The 15,443-nt window shown below is 37.8% G+C and overlaps 1 protein-coding gene and 1 long non-coding RNA gene across 3 annotated transcripts; one reads left to right on the top strand and one right to left on the bottom strand.

Moving 5' to 3' along the window:
- The first annotated feature begins 2,874 nt into the window (after positions 1–2,874).
- Positions 2,875–8,220, top strand: LOC129356261 (uncharacterized). Its single transcript, XR_008605386.1, has 4 exons — positions 2,875–3,041; positions 3,878–3,977; positions 5,660–5,758; positions 6,794–8,220. It is a non-coding gene; the product is annotated as an uncharacterized LOC129356261 (long non-coding RNA).
- A 2,442-nt stretch (positions 8,221–10,662) lies between these two features.
- LOC129356263 (pancreatic progenitor cell differentiation and proliferation factor B-like) lies at positions 10,663–14,940 on the bottom strand. Of its 2 annotated transcripts, XM_055025860.1 has the most exons (6): positions 14,925–14,940; positions 14,703–14,765; positions 12,235–12,317; positions 12,084–12,161; positions 11,174–11,267; positions 10,663–11,106 (listed from the first exon to the last, which is right to left on the bottom strand). In XM_055025860.1, the coding sequence occupies exons 3-6, from the start codon at positions 12,287–12,289 to the stop codon at positions 10,992–10,994; spliced, it is 342 nt and encodes a 113-aa protein (XP_054881835.1). In that variant the 5' UTR covers positions 12,290–12,317; positions 14,703–14,765; positions 14,925–14,940; the 3' UTR covers positions 10,663–10,991. The 2 variants fall into 2 exon arrangements, with proteins under 2 accessions (XP_054881835.1, XP_054881834.1); XM_055025859.1 differs by lacking the exons at positions 14,703–14,765; positions 14,925–14,940 and adding an exon at positions 13,551–13,727.
- Positions 14,941–15,443: the final 503 nt, after the last annotated feature.

The following is a 15,443-nucleotide window of genomic DNA, read 5'->3' as shown; positions in this document are numbered from 1 at the left end:
AGAAGAAGCATCACAGTCAGTGTGATGCAATATTCAAACTAACAGAAACAAGCAGCTAAACTTTATATCCCCTCGAACTAAAACAGGCACCGTTTTCCACCGACCTTTAACCCCAGTTATGTTTTATAGACCTTATCAGCTTCATAAGCCGAACTTTTAAAATGATCAAAACCCCGCTGGGTGATTTCAGTCAGAGGTCAGAAAATAAAAAAACATTTACAGCATTTTAAATGAGAATCAATGGAGCTAAATTGGGGCCATGAAGTTTGTGCAAAAGAAACACAAATTTAAGCTGAAAAAAAAAATACTTGAAACTGAAAAATTATTCTGAAACTGGGAAAGAATGTTTGAAATAGAAAAAAGAAAGTTTTGAAACAAGAAAAATTAAGTGAAAAAAAAAAGGTTTAAAACTGGAAGAAACATTCAAAAACGGAAAAAAAAATCAAAACTGACGAAAATGTTTAGAATCTGAATTAACTAAAATAAGTTTTTTAGAAGCTGAAAGTAAAGATTTGAAGACCAAATAAAGTTTTTGAACAAACTTTATGACCTTTATTTATCTCCGTACTTCTGCAGCATTTTGGACCTGATCTTGTTAACTTTCCATGGATTCACGGACAGATTTGTTGTTGCCAACATGTTTTAGTTTCCTTTCAGAGAAGAGGAGAAAGAGCTGCGAGAAGCAGATCATGTTCTCCGTATTTTAATTTACCGGTTTTGGTTTTTATGTGCAGAAGCTGAAAAATGCATCACAGCTCCAGAAAATTCTTGTCATTTTTCCAGGATTTTTCCAGACCAAATCTGATTTGGTCGGTGAATGGTGAACAGTTTACTGTCTGACTTCATGTTCAGTGAGATTTGATTGGAGGTCGAAGGGTTTACGGCTCCTTTTTCTTGCCCGGCTTCTTTCTCAGACTTAATTGCTTTGCTGTTTGCTGACTGAGCAAATCTTGGGATTTGTGCCGAAACACGGATTACCGCAAACTTGTTTCTCTGGCATGTCTTGTGTTTTTTGCTGCAACTATCTTAATAAATGTTTAACAGCATGTATCAAGTTACTATTTACTGCCCTTACTTAAAAAACTACAATTAATTAAAAATTAGTTTTGGTTCTGCAGGCACACATACACTGTTAACATTTCTTACGGCCGAAGTAGCAGGAAAATCAGCAATAAGGGATCAGAGAGATTAAATGATCAGCAACGTCTCTCATCCATAGTAACCATACTGCCTAGCTAAATATTTAGTCAACTAGCTAAATATTTAGTCAACTAGCTAAATGTGTCCCTCCAAACTAAATATTTAGCTCCAACTAAAGCTAAATGTTTGGCTAGCTAAACAGATATTAAACTCCATACTAAATAAGTTTATTTCACATTTAGTTGAAGATAAATATTTAGCTCCATGTTAAGGTAAAAAGTTCACCAGCAAGCTAAATATTCACCAACAATCCACATATTTAGTTTGCAAACTTAATATTTAGCTCCAAGTTAATCTAAATAATTTGCCAGAAATATTTAGCTACTAAATATTTAGTTGTAAGCTAATTATTTAGCTCCAAGCTAAATATTTCACCAGCAAGCTAAATGTTTAGCTCCAACTAAATATTTAGTTATATTCATAATATTCAGCTTCAAGCTTCGGTTTTGGGTCCAGTTCTGGTGGTTTAGGATCTGAAGCTTCAGCTGCAGAAACATTTAATCATTTCAAATGAAACATGTTGTGTTTTATCACCAAAGTGAAAATGTGCAGCAGGAAGGAGGACAGTGACAGCCGAGTGTTGATATGAAACAGCTGTTATGGTTCTGTTCTCTCACGCCAATGGAAAAAAGTTTCTATTTCAACCCAGTGACCTCTGACCTTCAGTGCTTTCAGATGTAGGTCTCACCAGGACATCAATTTTTGTGGCTATATTTAGTTACTTTACAGACAAAAACAATCGGTATCAGGGCCAACTTGTGTATTGGAGGCAATTTTGATGCTAATTTTTTTGCTAATATTAGAAATCTATTAGCAAACATGATCTCAACAGCAGCCATTTTGTTGATATAATTTTCTCTTGCACATTGGTGAAGAGTCAATATACTTTTTTTTGTTGGTCTCGATGAAATGGTTCATCTCAGGCTCTGGGCTTTGCGTTGCCTATCAAGATGGCGCTGACCACTTCCAGGTTGGACCTGTAGGAACCATGTATCGATAAAGTTCCCACAAGTCTTTTTTAACATTACAAGAATAAAATAATAATAATTAGAGTGAAATTTAATATGTGAAGTCTTCACATCAGCAGAAGCAAAACAATATAACTAGAAAAAAGTCAGAAAATTTCAAGAAAAAAGTGTTTTAATGAGAAAAACGATCTGGCATGATCAGTTTGGCAAATCCATGTGATTCTTACTTCAAAATAGTTCTTTACATAATGGTTTAAAGTTCTGCCACTGACAACAATTTCATACTAATGTCTTAAAAAATGAAGTATTTACTTATAAAACCGAAACCAGATGCTCAAATTTCTCCACTTAAATTTCTTTAATATTTTTTGTGTAGGAAATTATTTAATTTTCCTAATTTATCACTTCATTTTCGTTTTATTTCAACTATGTTGCTACAGAACTTGTTTTCTCACTCCAAAGTAAAAATATAAATTTTGGAGGTTAATAAAAGTGTTTTTTAATGAAAAGGTGAAATACCTCTAAAATAATCACAATTTGTCACCAAAACAAACGTTTTTATCTGTTACCAAAAAAGTTCCTTATCTAAATCCGACTGCTCTGCACTGATTGTCTGACCAACCTACGCAAACAGAAAACTTTGTGAACTTTGACCCCAGGTCTGCAGTTCCTCACTGACATTCCTGCAAATGTTGGAGAATGCTGAAGAAGTGGATGTTTTTGTTCAGTCATGCATTCGCTGCGTGCGGTCCAGTCCACAGAAAGATCAGAACAACAAACAGCGAAAAATAAACGGCGCTGCAGCTAATAATAGCAACAGGAGATCAAACTGTTTGAGTTGGAACGAATCTGTGCCTCTGTTTGGACTTTCAGGTGAGATCAGATCAGCGCTTCCTGCCCTGAACACGTTCTCCGTTCCACATCACCACCTCACAAAAACATCAAATATTGCCAAATTCTTTTAGTTTTCTGTTTCAGTTCACATGAAATGAGACAAAACTAAAAGTAACTGCAGCAAGAAGTGGGAGAATGTCAATAATTCATTAATATTGATGTAAACGTTGAGTTATAAAAGGATAATCTGCATGCAACATGACATTTTTCCCATAATAACTCATCATCTCATCATTTAATGCACGTCAGTTTTCTATGTGCTTCTGCGTTTTCTTTGATTATCTGTGTGTTTTGCATTTTTTGTACATTTCAGCATTATCTTTGCATTTTGTCGTTTTCTGCACATTTCTGAGTTTCTGTGTATTTTACTGTTTTCTCTGTGTTTCACATTTTTCTGAAAGCTTCAGCATTTTTTCTCTGTTTTGTTGTTTTCTTTGCATTTTCTGCACCTATTTGTGTTTCCACATTTCCTGTGTTTTATTGTTTTCTGTGTCTTTTTGCGTTTTCTGCATGTCTCTGTGCTTTTACTCATTAGTGAAATTTTCTGCAGAAAACAAAATTCTGCATTTCGGTAGTTTTTGCGTTTTTAGGCATTTCCTGGCGTGGTGGCCATCGTACTTTCAGTCGCTGAGCGAGCTGGAGGAGGCAGCAGAGACACTCAGCGCCCCTTTGGATGCCACCACATATAAAATAATAGACCTGCTGTATTTCCAGATTTGTCTATGATGATGATGATGGGAATCACTGAGGAACATAATCTCTGTCATGGCGGCCTGCTGATCTTCAACATTCTCTCTGTCTCTCTCCGTCTTCAGGGTGCTGACCCGGTAGGTCCATCAGTCTGTGAATGTCTGCAGCATCATGACCAGCGTCAACTCTCCAGCATGCCTGCTCGCCGGAACCACTTCTACAGAAGTACGACAAACCCAGACACAAACACGGCTTGCAGCAGCTTTAAATTCAGTCAAGATAATACTGCAGTTCAATCTTCTTACAACAGCACAGCTTGTTGTAACCAATCAATCAGGGATTAAAATGGCAACATCTGCTCCACCTCCAGCTGCTGTGGTTCTCTTTCCTGTTCCCCTCCGGGCCTGCGGGGCGCTGCACCCAGAACCACTGAAGGACTTTGAAACCGTCTTTATGTGACTCTAAATGTTCAACTGATCTCTGGCTTCTGAAGCTGTTCGCTGACTCCATCGTTCCTCTGTAGGTCTGAAGAGAACAACTTCAAACCAAACTGGTTTCGCTCATTTCAACCATGCAGGCCCAGTTACCCCATACCAGCACACATTGTCCCAGCAGAAACAGAGAAACTAGAAGTTCTGGAATATTCACCTGGAAGTGACCTAAATGGAAACTTGGACATGTTTCACTCTGTTTACATAGAAACACAGAAACAGAAGCTAGACGGAGCAGATGCAGGTTCATCTGAACGGGTTCAGGTTCATTCTGAACGGGTTCAGGTTCCTCTGAACGGGTTCAGGTTCACTCTGAACGGGTTCAGGTTCACTCTGAACGGGTTCAGGTTCGTTCTGAACGGGTTCAGGGTTCAGGTTCATTCTGAACGGGTTTAGTGTTCGTTCTGAACGGGTTCAGGTTCGTTCTGAACGGGTTCAGTGTTCATTCTGAACGGGTTGAGGTTCATTCTGAACGGGTTCAGGTTCACTCTGAACGGGTTCAGGTTCGTTCTGAACGGGTTTAGTGTTCGTTCTAGAGATGAACGGGTTCAGGTTCATTCTGAACGGGTTCAGGTTCATTCTGGTGATGAACGGGTTCAGGTTCGTTCTAGAGATGAACGGGTTCAGGTTCATTCTGAACGGGTTCAGTGTTCGTTCTGAACGGGTTCAGTGTTCATTCTGAACGGGTTCAGTGTTCGTTCTGAACGGGTTCAGTTTCATTCTGAACGGGTTCAGTGTTCGTTCTGAACGGTTCAGTTCGTTCTAGAGATGAACGGGTTCAGGTTCATTCTGAACGGGTTCAGGTTCATTCTGATGAACGGGTTCAGGTTCATTCTGCGGGTTCAGGTTCATTCTGACGGGTTCAGGTTCATTCTGAACGGGTTCAGGTTCATTCTGGTGATGAACGGGTTCAGGTTCATTCTGAATGGGTTCAGGTTCATTCTGAACGGGTTCAGGTTCATTCTGAACGGGTTCAGGTTCACTCTGAACGGGTTCAGGTTCATTCTGAACGGGTTCAGGTTCAGCACTGTAGACATAAAACGTTTATTTCCTTATTAAAAAAATAAGTTTTATTATTTATTTGTGTTTCTTACATGTTTTTAATATCATGCCAAATAAACTTAGGTGGTTAAATGAAAAATTTGCAGCTTGTTTCAGGAATGAACAGGTTCAGGTTCATTCTGGGGATGAACGGGTTCACAGAGGCAAGCCAAGCCGGGACAGCCTGACACATGAACTGACATTAAATAAAGTTCTGGCCCCGGTTCCGTTCTGGTCCCGGTCCCGTTCACTCCGGCAGCACATGATCACACATGTTCAGCGCATGAGAGCGACGACTGATGGAAACTTTAAAGCTCGGATTCTCAGAGCCTGCAAAACGAGTTTGTAACAAAATGTGGACGGATTTATTTCCAGGTGTTCCCTCAAGTCCAGACGGGATGAACCCGATGCCCCAGCAGAACCACTCTGTCATGACACAGATCCTCCTCTGGATCAGGACGGGAATTCCTCCTGGTAAAACATTCCCTTCTGTTTAAGCCGATTTTAATCCCACCTTTTATTGCGCAACATAACAACGGCTTACTAGGCCCATTATAGGTAGAAAAACGAGTGAATTTCATTAAAAACCCGGAAACTTTGATGTTGACCTCAGAAATCTTCTAGAAAAACTAAAATTTATGAGCTTGAAAGTCAAATTAAAAAAATGCTAAAAAACCTGAACATTTCTGAAATTGAAAATTCAAACAAATCTCAGAAAAAAACTCAAATTCTGAGCTAAAAATCAAAATCTTTTTCCATAAAAGAAGATTTCAAAGTTTCAAACATTGGAAATTTGTTATACAAAATTTTAGATTCATTTCAAAATTTTCTACAGAAAACTTTGAAAGTCAACAATTAGCTAGAAAAATATAAAAAATTTTAAAATTTATCTTATAGGTTTTCTTGAAAGAACTTGAACTTTTTAGAGTTTAAAAGTCAGAATTCTAGAAAACTAAAAATGTTTAACAGATTTAAAGTAAAAAAAAACTTTTTTGATTACTTTCAGACATTTCAACAAAAAGACGTCAAAATGTCTGGGTTTGAAAAGTTAAATAATGTTTTACAGAAAAACTTGAAATTTTCTGTTTGGAAAGTTTGCTAGAAAAATCTGGAATTCTTAAATTAATTTGAGAAATTTTCTAGAAAACCCCCAGAAATGTCTGAGTCAGGTTTTTTAGGGAAAAGGGAAACTTAAATTATTGTATTACATAACCCTAACCCTAACCTTACCCCTAACCCTAAATTATTTTGGGCTCAAATTGAAAATATAAAGAAAGACATTTTGCTTATTCTCATCCTGCTTGCTGGTTTAATAAATGAAAGCAAATTTATCAAATCTGTCAGATGATAAATGTGACCCCATTTATGAGACTTATGGTTATTAAAAGAGAACAATTTGAGTTCTACTGAATATTTTCCATTACAGAAAATGTTAATTAGTCAGTGGTCATCTGAGTTTGGGTGACAACATATTTCTGGTGTAATTATATTTCTTCCCGGTTGCCACAGGAAGCAAAGGGTTGCTGATGGAGATCGCTGTTGGTTCGCCGTCGTCTCCCGGCGCCAAACCGGCCAACCCGGCAGACCAACACTTCAAGTAGACGAAGCAAACGAAAGACTGAGAGAAACCGTCCAGCAGACAGAAAGTTTCATTGCTTTTGCTTTGAACTGTTGATGATCACCTCTGGAAAATTTTCATTAATATCTTTAAAACGCTGGCAGCATAAAACAATAACTGGAACAATCGGCAAATTTTTCATTTAACCACCAAAATTTATTTTGCATAATTTTAAAACATGTAAGAAACACAAATAAATAATTAAACTTATTTTTTTAAATAAGAAAATAAACATTTAATGTCTACAGTGCATTGATGCAGCATTCCTTTAGTGCAGTGTGTCAAGAGATGCACCAATCTTTTTTCATTTACGATACGATAGATACTTACAAACGACTATTAGAACCACTAAAAAAAATGGATAAATTTCTGCCCAAAAATGTCAGACATTTTTAGATTAATCTCATAAGTTTTCTGGGAAAAACTTGAAAAATTTATCATTTCAAAAGTTGAAAATTTTCTAAGAAAACTTGGAAATTTCTGAGTTTCAAATGTTACATTTTTGAAAGAAAGAAATTCAGAAATTTTGAGAATAATCACAAAATTTTTTAGATTAATACGAGAGTAAAAAAGGAAATTTCTGAGGAATATAATTTAAAAAAAAGAAAAATGATAAAAAGACTTAGATTAATTGTAGAAAATCACAGGTTTGAAAAGTCAAACATTTTAAGTTATGTAAGAGAAAAATATCTAAAAATTTTCTGAGTTTCCAAAGTATAAAATGTTTCACTTTTGACAAAGATTCTTAATCCTACATTTTTGTCATTTCTGTCACTTCCTGGAGTTTGTTTACTCCAGTTGGCGATTAATCGATTGATTGTGATTAATTTAATTGGTTTCATTATTTGGTTCAGAAGTTGTGAAGCTCAACAGTGGAGATTAAAAAGTTAATTTAATCACTAATTAAACCTTCAGAACCCAAAGGAACAGCTTTTCCCTCTTTCCTTTACAACAGAAACATGTAAAACTGTTTAAAAACATTTAATATGTATTTTTTTACTGACGGTTACAGTAAAACCTGAACCGAGGGGAACCTAGTCGCTCAGAGATGGAGGTCAAAGTCGGCGGCTTTTTGTGCAGCCAGTGAACTAGAAAAACTGCAGCGTGGAAGAACAAACGCGGCGCAAAGAAAAACCTCTTTCAGCTTCATCAGGCAGAGCCGGCGCTTCGCTCTCTGTTGGTTTTTCCTCTGAATGGAGGACAGCTCTGCTTACATAAGCCTATTTTACACTCATTTGGAGAAATCCGTGCGTCAGGATTCGTCACATTGATTCACAGTTTGAGTCTGCAGGTCCCAATGCTTTTCTCCAAGTTAAAACAAAAATGTATGTTCATTTGAAAACAAATATTTTTTCTCCTTTATCATCGCATAATGCAGATAAAGTTGATTAATTCAGTGCTGATTCACATGTTGCTGAAAGCTGAGATGAAACGTTCTATAAACAAACTAAATCATTTTCTAAATTAAAACAAGTTATTTTTTTCTAATTATGCGAGATGCTGCATGAAGCCAAACATGACAGAAATCCAGTAAGAATAGAAAATAATTGGATAATTATCAATCTGAGCATTTTTTAGCCTGACACTCCTAAAAAAACTTGTCACTTTGCATAAAATGCTAAACTTTTAACACAACAAACAGATCTTTGTTCTCTGAAAGTGATTTTCTGACTGAAATATGTTATTTTATTCCTACTTTTATCAATGTATTACATGTTGGATCATGTTAATGTGTATGAAAAGGTTGGATTTGTCTAGTTAATCAGAAATCTTCTGACCCCCTGAATGTACAGCAACATTTGATTTTTCCTTTAGCACTAATTAATAATTATTTTTTTAATTCAATTTGAATTGTATATAAATGGATACATAAAATGCTTCAGAACATTCATCTGTGTGTAATATTTTTCTTTGTGAACTTTTCTATAACAGTAAAATTTGCTTGTAAATATGTCAAACTCAACTGAAAATGGAAATGAATTTTCATCAATAATGAATTAATTATTGTAAATTCATTCAATTATTTTATGGTTTCTTACAGCTTGTAGAAAATCTGCACAGGAAGTCCAGATTAGATCACATCTGATGGCCAATCAAAATTAAAATGTTCACAGAAATTATTTCAAAACTGTGCAACTCACTCATGAGTCATGAAATGGTTGGATTGAGAAATGCAGAGATTAATTAAGATCCTAGTGAATCAGGAGGTAGAGACCAGGGAGGGTATGTGATCCAAAGTACAACCGAACCAGACCCAGAACCAGAACCAGACCAGAACCAGACCCAGACCCAGACCAGAACCAGACCCAGAACCACCAGACACAAACCCAGAACCAGACCCAGAACCAGAACCAGAACCAGACCAGACCCAGACCCAGACCCAGACCAGACCCAGAACCAGACCCAGAACCAGACCCAGAACCACCAGACCCAGAACCAGACCCAAAACCAGACCCGATTGAGTTTCAAGCTTTTTTTAAAAAGCAGTAAAATAGTTGGACGCAGGTTTCACCACATAAAACCTCAGACTTTAATATAGTTGTTTAGCAAGTCAAGATGTATTTCTAACTGCTGCTGTTAATTAGAAAACCGTTATGAATAAAATGTAAGAAAAAAGGGAGCATCACAACATATATATCGCAACAGAAATGTATGAAAGACTACAAACCTGCGATAAATTAGGACTGGTCAAAAAAACACCAAACCAACTAGTTAGCATTAGTTAGCATTAGTTAGCAATAGCCTGAACCGCCTCCAGTGGGAACGCAATGAAGATAAATGGAGGCCAAACTACAACTACAGAAAGTTCAGAGAAAAAGAAGAAGAAAAAAACTACATAGATTTGCCACAAGATTTCATAATTTTGCAACAATAAATTTTGGGAACAGTATTAACTGTATGATCAACTTTAATTAAAAAAAAAACAGAATCCAAGACATTTTAAGGCCTTGATTTTAGCTACATTATTTGAACTTTTTCAGGGTGTTTCCTGTAGCCATTTTCATATTCACCAGATTGGCTGCATCTTCCTGCAGACTCTGCACATACGCAGAAATGCCAAGGCTGGAGTTTGATACAAAACTGCAGTGACAGCAGATTTACAATAAATTAGATATCTAGTTTATTTTAAATCTGCTGTTGCTGCAGTTTTTAATTCATTTTTTCAATAAGCACAGATATCCGATACAATCTGGAGCGTTGTGTGAGTCAGTTACACAACGTGGAGTCGCTGAGTTCAGCCCCAGCAGGAAGTTCTGCTTTTCATTGTTTGCAGTTCCTGGACCAAAGCCAGCCAACACTCCCTCTCCTCCTAAAGGTTATTCAAACTCTGTTCGTCACTGGAAAAGCCGTCTGAACACCGTCTACAAACAGACCACTTTTTTTAAGCCATTGGTAAAAATAATAAATTAAATATTTGTACTGGATACCTGCACATAACTGTTGTGTAAGATGGATCCACATGAGCTGCACTGATAACCTGCTGCAGGACAAACTGACCGTTTCCCTCTTACTACTCTCCACTTTACATCATTTGCTGTTGTTTCAACGGCTTGTTTTTATTTAAAGGGAGTTTTTCCTCTCCACTCTTGCTTGTCCAGGAAGTGAAAGTTGTTTCCTTAGAAATTTTAATCTGAATAGTTTACTGAACTAAATGAATCATAAGTTTCGCCCAGATGATCCAGAAACTTTAAATTCTGTTTTTTTTTATGATTCTCCGCTGCAGCTCAGAGTTCGGACAGACATGGACACCGAAGCGGCGTTGGCTGCAACAGACTACTTTATTCTGTTTGCAATATAACAAGGAGACAATAAGGGTAACAAAAACATGAAGGTGTGCACCACGGTGTCAATGCGACGGTGTTACAAAGCAAAACGTTACAAATGGTAACGAGCTCAGTTTCTCTTTTTTGTTGTTTTTTAGTCATTAAAAAAATGTTAAAAAATTGAAAAAAAAAACGCAGCCATTACTACCACAAATATTTATTAAAAAATAAAAAAACAAAAGAAGTTGTAAATGGGATGATCTCCGTCGCCTAGCGTTGGCGGTTGGTCCGGTTCTCCCCTGGCCGGGGCTGAACAGTGGCAGGATCACGGGGAGTTGGGACTTCCTGCCTCGCTGCTTTCGCTCGCCTGCCGCTGCAGCATCATCTCCTTGGCGATGCAGGTGATCTGACCGGTCGTCACGCCGCCCGAGACCCCCGCCCTGGCAGAGGTGGAGGTCAGAAAAACGAACCTATATCACAGGAAGGCTCAGGCGGCTTCAGACTTACTTCTGCTGCGCCTCCTCGGTGAGCGGCGTCATCCCCGGCTGCTTCCCAAAGAAGAAGCTGGACCACCAATGGCCAGAATCCTGCTTAGGGAGTCCTGGAGAGACAAAGCAGCAGTTAAGCAGCGGAACCAGAGAAACCCACCCTGCTCTGCGTGGCGCAACCAGCTGCTGAGCCGAGTCAGGATGACTGAGCAGCTCAGGGAGCAGCTCCTGCTCAGACTCTGGATCTAAACGTATGCTGCATGTTTCTCACCAGTAGGAAGTGAGCTGGATGGTGCAGCTGCTTTAAGAAAAACCTCCAGGCATAATTACAACCGAGCAGAAATGACTCAATCCTCTGTGGCAACAGCAGTAGAAACTGATGTAACGTTAGCAGAGAAACCCCAACATGTGGGAATGTTGGTTTCTAGGTGAAAGTTTAAATATCTGTAACTCCCTTGCAGTTAAAACTCTTTAAACTTTTTTTTTTGTATGTTTGTTGATGTCATGACAGAATGGTATGAGACAAAATGTGGAAAGAAACAAGACAAAAGAATGATTCCTCCTCTCAGCGCTAATAGAACCAGCCAATCAGAGCCAGGAGGCGGGACTCAGTGCTGTCAATCATCTCCCTTTTACCCCATTGCTCTCTAAGCCACAACTAGCAGATCTTGTTGTGAATGCTAAGGCTAGTTAGCATAGCTACTTGTAACAGTTGAGTTCTTTCTCTGCCATTATCTATAGAAGTGAAAACATGAGGATGATTGACAGCGCTAAGCCCTTCCTCCTGACAGCAATAGTAGCTCATGGAGGAGGTGGATCATTTCAGATTATCCGTTTCATTCTGTCATAACATGGTGAGTTAACTAAAAAAACAAAGCTTCTTTATAAACGTTAACCTGCAGCTTTAAGCCACATTTGAAGCCGTTTACCTGGATGGTGCGGGATGACCTCCCCACTGAACTCCGAACTGCCGCATGAGCTGCTGCTGGACGTAGAGCTGATGCGCCCTGCAGGGGGAGGTAAATGTTTATTAGTGATTAAACATACGGTGAGACGGCCAGCAGAGCCGGACGGACTCACTTCGGTAGTAGTCGGTGGTCGCGACGAGGGAACCGCCTGCTGGAATGGCTGCCATTCTTCAGGAGTTGGTCACTGATGGAAACCTAGAGCAGAAACAGACTCAGTGACTCATCTCCACTAAATGAGGCCTCACTAGAGATGAGTCATGAAACAGAAGCGCGTAGGTCCTAACAGAAATTAACTGTAACTTGTTGTGAAACACTCAAAAGAAAATAATCCTAAATTATTGAGTCTGTTATTTTTATATTGTTGATGCTTGTACTACCATTTTCATTTTGTCGTCCACATTGAGTCGATGCTCGTCTGCAAACGTTTTTGCTCTCTTTTTAGTTATTTTGGTAGTATTGTGTTTTTATGGCTATTTTTTTTTTACCATTTAATTGTGTTTAAAATGTTGTAAAGTGTCCTTGGGTGTTTTGAAAGCCAAATAAAATCCATTATTATTTTCATCTCTGTACACTTTGTTCTTGCCATTGACAAGAAGTTTATACAATACAATGTGTGTGTATTTTATTTATTTTTTTGTTCTGTAGAGTAAGGTTAAAAATGGGCAAAAATAATTAAAATGTTGCATTTTATTTTCCTAAAAATAAAGAGTTGGACAACCTGAGATTAGTTGACGATTTGATAAACTGAAAGGCTTACAATGATGACAAAACAACCTCTTGCAGTTGAGGGAATTGATGAACAATGGGGATATTTATTCATTAATGACGCACTGAGCTCCAGTTAGAACTGATCTGAATTTTTCCATTTAATCTGTTTTGACACAAAAATAACAAACAATGGCTTTATGGTCTCCAACCAAACATGAACAGGCTGTGGAGGAGCAGATTCAGGTTCTGCACCATGAACCTCATTGTTTCCATCATGACGTGTATGTCACTGTTCTGCAGTGAGGAAGAGGAGGAGGAAGAACGGGGTGTTTACATTAAAAACAGTCACTGCACCAAACCGACATCTTTACATTCAACACAAACAAAAGGCAGCAGCCGGTTCTGACCGGTTTCAGCCTGTAAAACACACGGAGGTCGTTTAAATTTAGCTCCTGCTTCTTGAATTATCTGGATCAGAACAACAATAACCCTGAAACCTGCGGTGACCATTTTGTCCGTCTGTCACCAAACAGCCCAGCTTGATGCGAGCGTTAGAACTGAATTTAAAAAATGCGTTAACTATTAAAAAACAACAACGGGTACCGCAACGGCAAAGGGAGAAAACAGTTTTACGTCATTCTTAGCCGCTCGCTTCCAGCCGTTAGCTCGCCTCGCCGAGGGGAACGAAGCCCTTTCCACCATTTTCTAAAAACAACTCACCTTTACTTAGCCCAGACGATGTGCTGATGTTCTGTAGCACCCAAATCAACTCAGACGGCGAGGATGGGGGGAGCAAACGCTAGGCGACGGGGCCCATTTGAAATAAGGTTTTGGGTAAATGTAACCCTCCAAGGTCCGAGAGGATGTTAACGATGCTTCTTTTCTGAGGCCGCACAGGGTGGTCGAACTTTTATACTGGGGAATGGGTGACGTCACCAAACGGAGGCGTGGCTACGGAAGCAGAAAAAAAAATCTTCTTTCTCCCCGTTACATCATGGCTCCACACGCCCACAGCCAATCACAGCAGCGACATCCATATCCATATGTACAGGGGCGCAGCCAGGAATTTTTCATCCTATCAGATGACTTAACTACCCGGTGAAAATAACTCGCAAATAGTTCAAATAATTTGTATGTATTTTTTCCTTCTTACGGATAGTTAGTGTTTATGTCATAGAAGGGACAGAATGATATCTTTGACCATGTTTGACCTGTTTTCCTTTTGTGTTTCACACATAAGTTTGCGGTCCATTTGTATCCTAAAGAAAAATTTAGAAACTTTAACTATCTCACAAATAAGATATTAAAATACATGGAAAAACCTTACAAAAACCTTGAGTTATAATAGAAAGATTGTCAGTATTAGTGATGCCGCATGAATTGACTTATACAATATTGCAAGAGATTGCAAAAGAATAGAGGGCCTCTGTAATACATTATAATTCACTATTTCAATTAAAAGCAGATTTTAAAAATGAGCTAAAAGTCAAATACAGGCTTACTTTTTTATTTAAAGACACTTAAACGTAATAATATGAGATAAAATTATAACTTCTAACTTGTATAACTTTAAAATTAAATTGACTCATATTAATCATCACCTCAAAGTGATGAAAATGGCATATTTCTGAAAATTTTAATTTAATTTAGGAGAACAAGAGGGAGTAAGTTATGAGGGAAATTGAGTTCAGCTACAGTACCTATTCTTCAAACTGTCCAGTCCAGACAGAAATATGCTTTATTATCATTTGATAACAATTCTTAGTAATACATATTTTAGTTTTGTTGTGAAATTAACATAAAACAGAACCAGGGACAGAGAAACCTCCATACACTTTCTGTAATGATGCTAATTAGCATGTGGTTGCTCACCTTGTTCACTGAGAAGAGTTAGGCTGATTTGGGTGGCTATGGCTCCAGTAGATTCTGACTCATCTTTAAATGTGGTCAAAAAACAGAGACAAGTTATATATACGAATATCATGCTAAACAAATATTCCTTCATTGACTAAATGCTGGTGAAAAAGACATTAACGTTAACATGCAGCTAAGCTAACAAAGCTAAAAAGTTGATAATCACATTATTCGACCTACCTGTCTTGGTTTAAAAAAGAAAATTGAAAAAAAAAAAAAGAAAAACATAAACACACAAATAAACGAAAGTTTTCCAAGACACAAATCGCATAAAGTACATTTAGTGTTCTCTGTTCATGAACCGTTAACTTTTCCCTAACTGTCGAAATTCTTGTTGACATGGTTACCGGCATAAAATGCGTCAAAGATAGTTTGCAACTAAGAGCGCTCACTCTGTCATGTTTCTACAAAAACAATAAGACAAAGACCGTTTGCGACACAGATATCACACTTTGAAGAAAATTTTAAACAGTTCTCAGCATTAATTTAGTCATACAATTTACGATTGGATAAGAAGTGTAACTTAATTGCACTGTAATCTAATTTACAGCATATTTTATAAATATATCATAGGATATACAATATCATATCATGCTTGTTGTATTTCAACTTCCGGCGCCAGGAGAGCAACGAATGAGATTCATTAAAAATATGATTCCCAGGTTGAGTGACGAGGCAACATGAGTCATATCCGGAGCT

Source organism: Poeciliopsis prolifica, unplaced genomic scaffold, assembly GCF_027474105.1.
Source record: "Poeciliopsis prolifica strain line A6 unplaced genomic scaffold, Auburn_PproV2 SCAFFOLD162, whole genome shotgun sequence".
Taxonomy (NCBI): Eukaryota; Metazoa; Chordata; class Actinopteri; order Cyprinodontiformes; family Poeciliidae; genus Poeciliopsis; species Poeciliopsis prolifica.
The sequence above is the reverse complement of the archived record's forward strand: the minus strand, read 5'-3'. Positions and strand labels throughout refer to the sequence as shown.

What these genes read in the sequence shown, in the direction of transcription:
- LOC129356263 (XM_055025860.1), bottom strand. Translation starts at nt 12,289, where the DNA reads ATGGCAGCCATTCCAGCAGGCGGTTCCCTCGTCGCGACCACCGACTAC. An exon ending in GACCACCGACTACTACCGAA is followed by an intron (nt 12,162 to 12,234) that starts GTGAGTCCGTCC and finishes CTCCCCCTGCAG; the next exon opens with GGCGCATCAGCTCTACGTCC. An exon ending in ACCGAGGAGGCGCAGCAGAA is followed by an intron (nt 11,107 to 11,173) that starts GTAAGTCTGAAG and finishes CACCTCTGCCAG; the next exon opens with GGCGGGGGTCTCGGGCGGCG.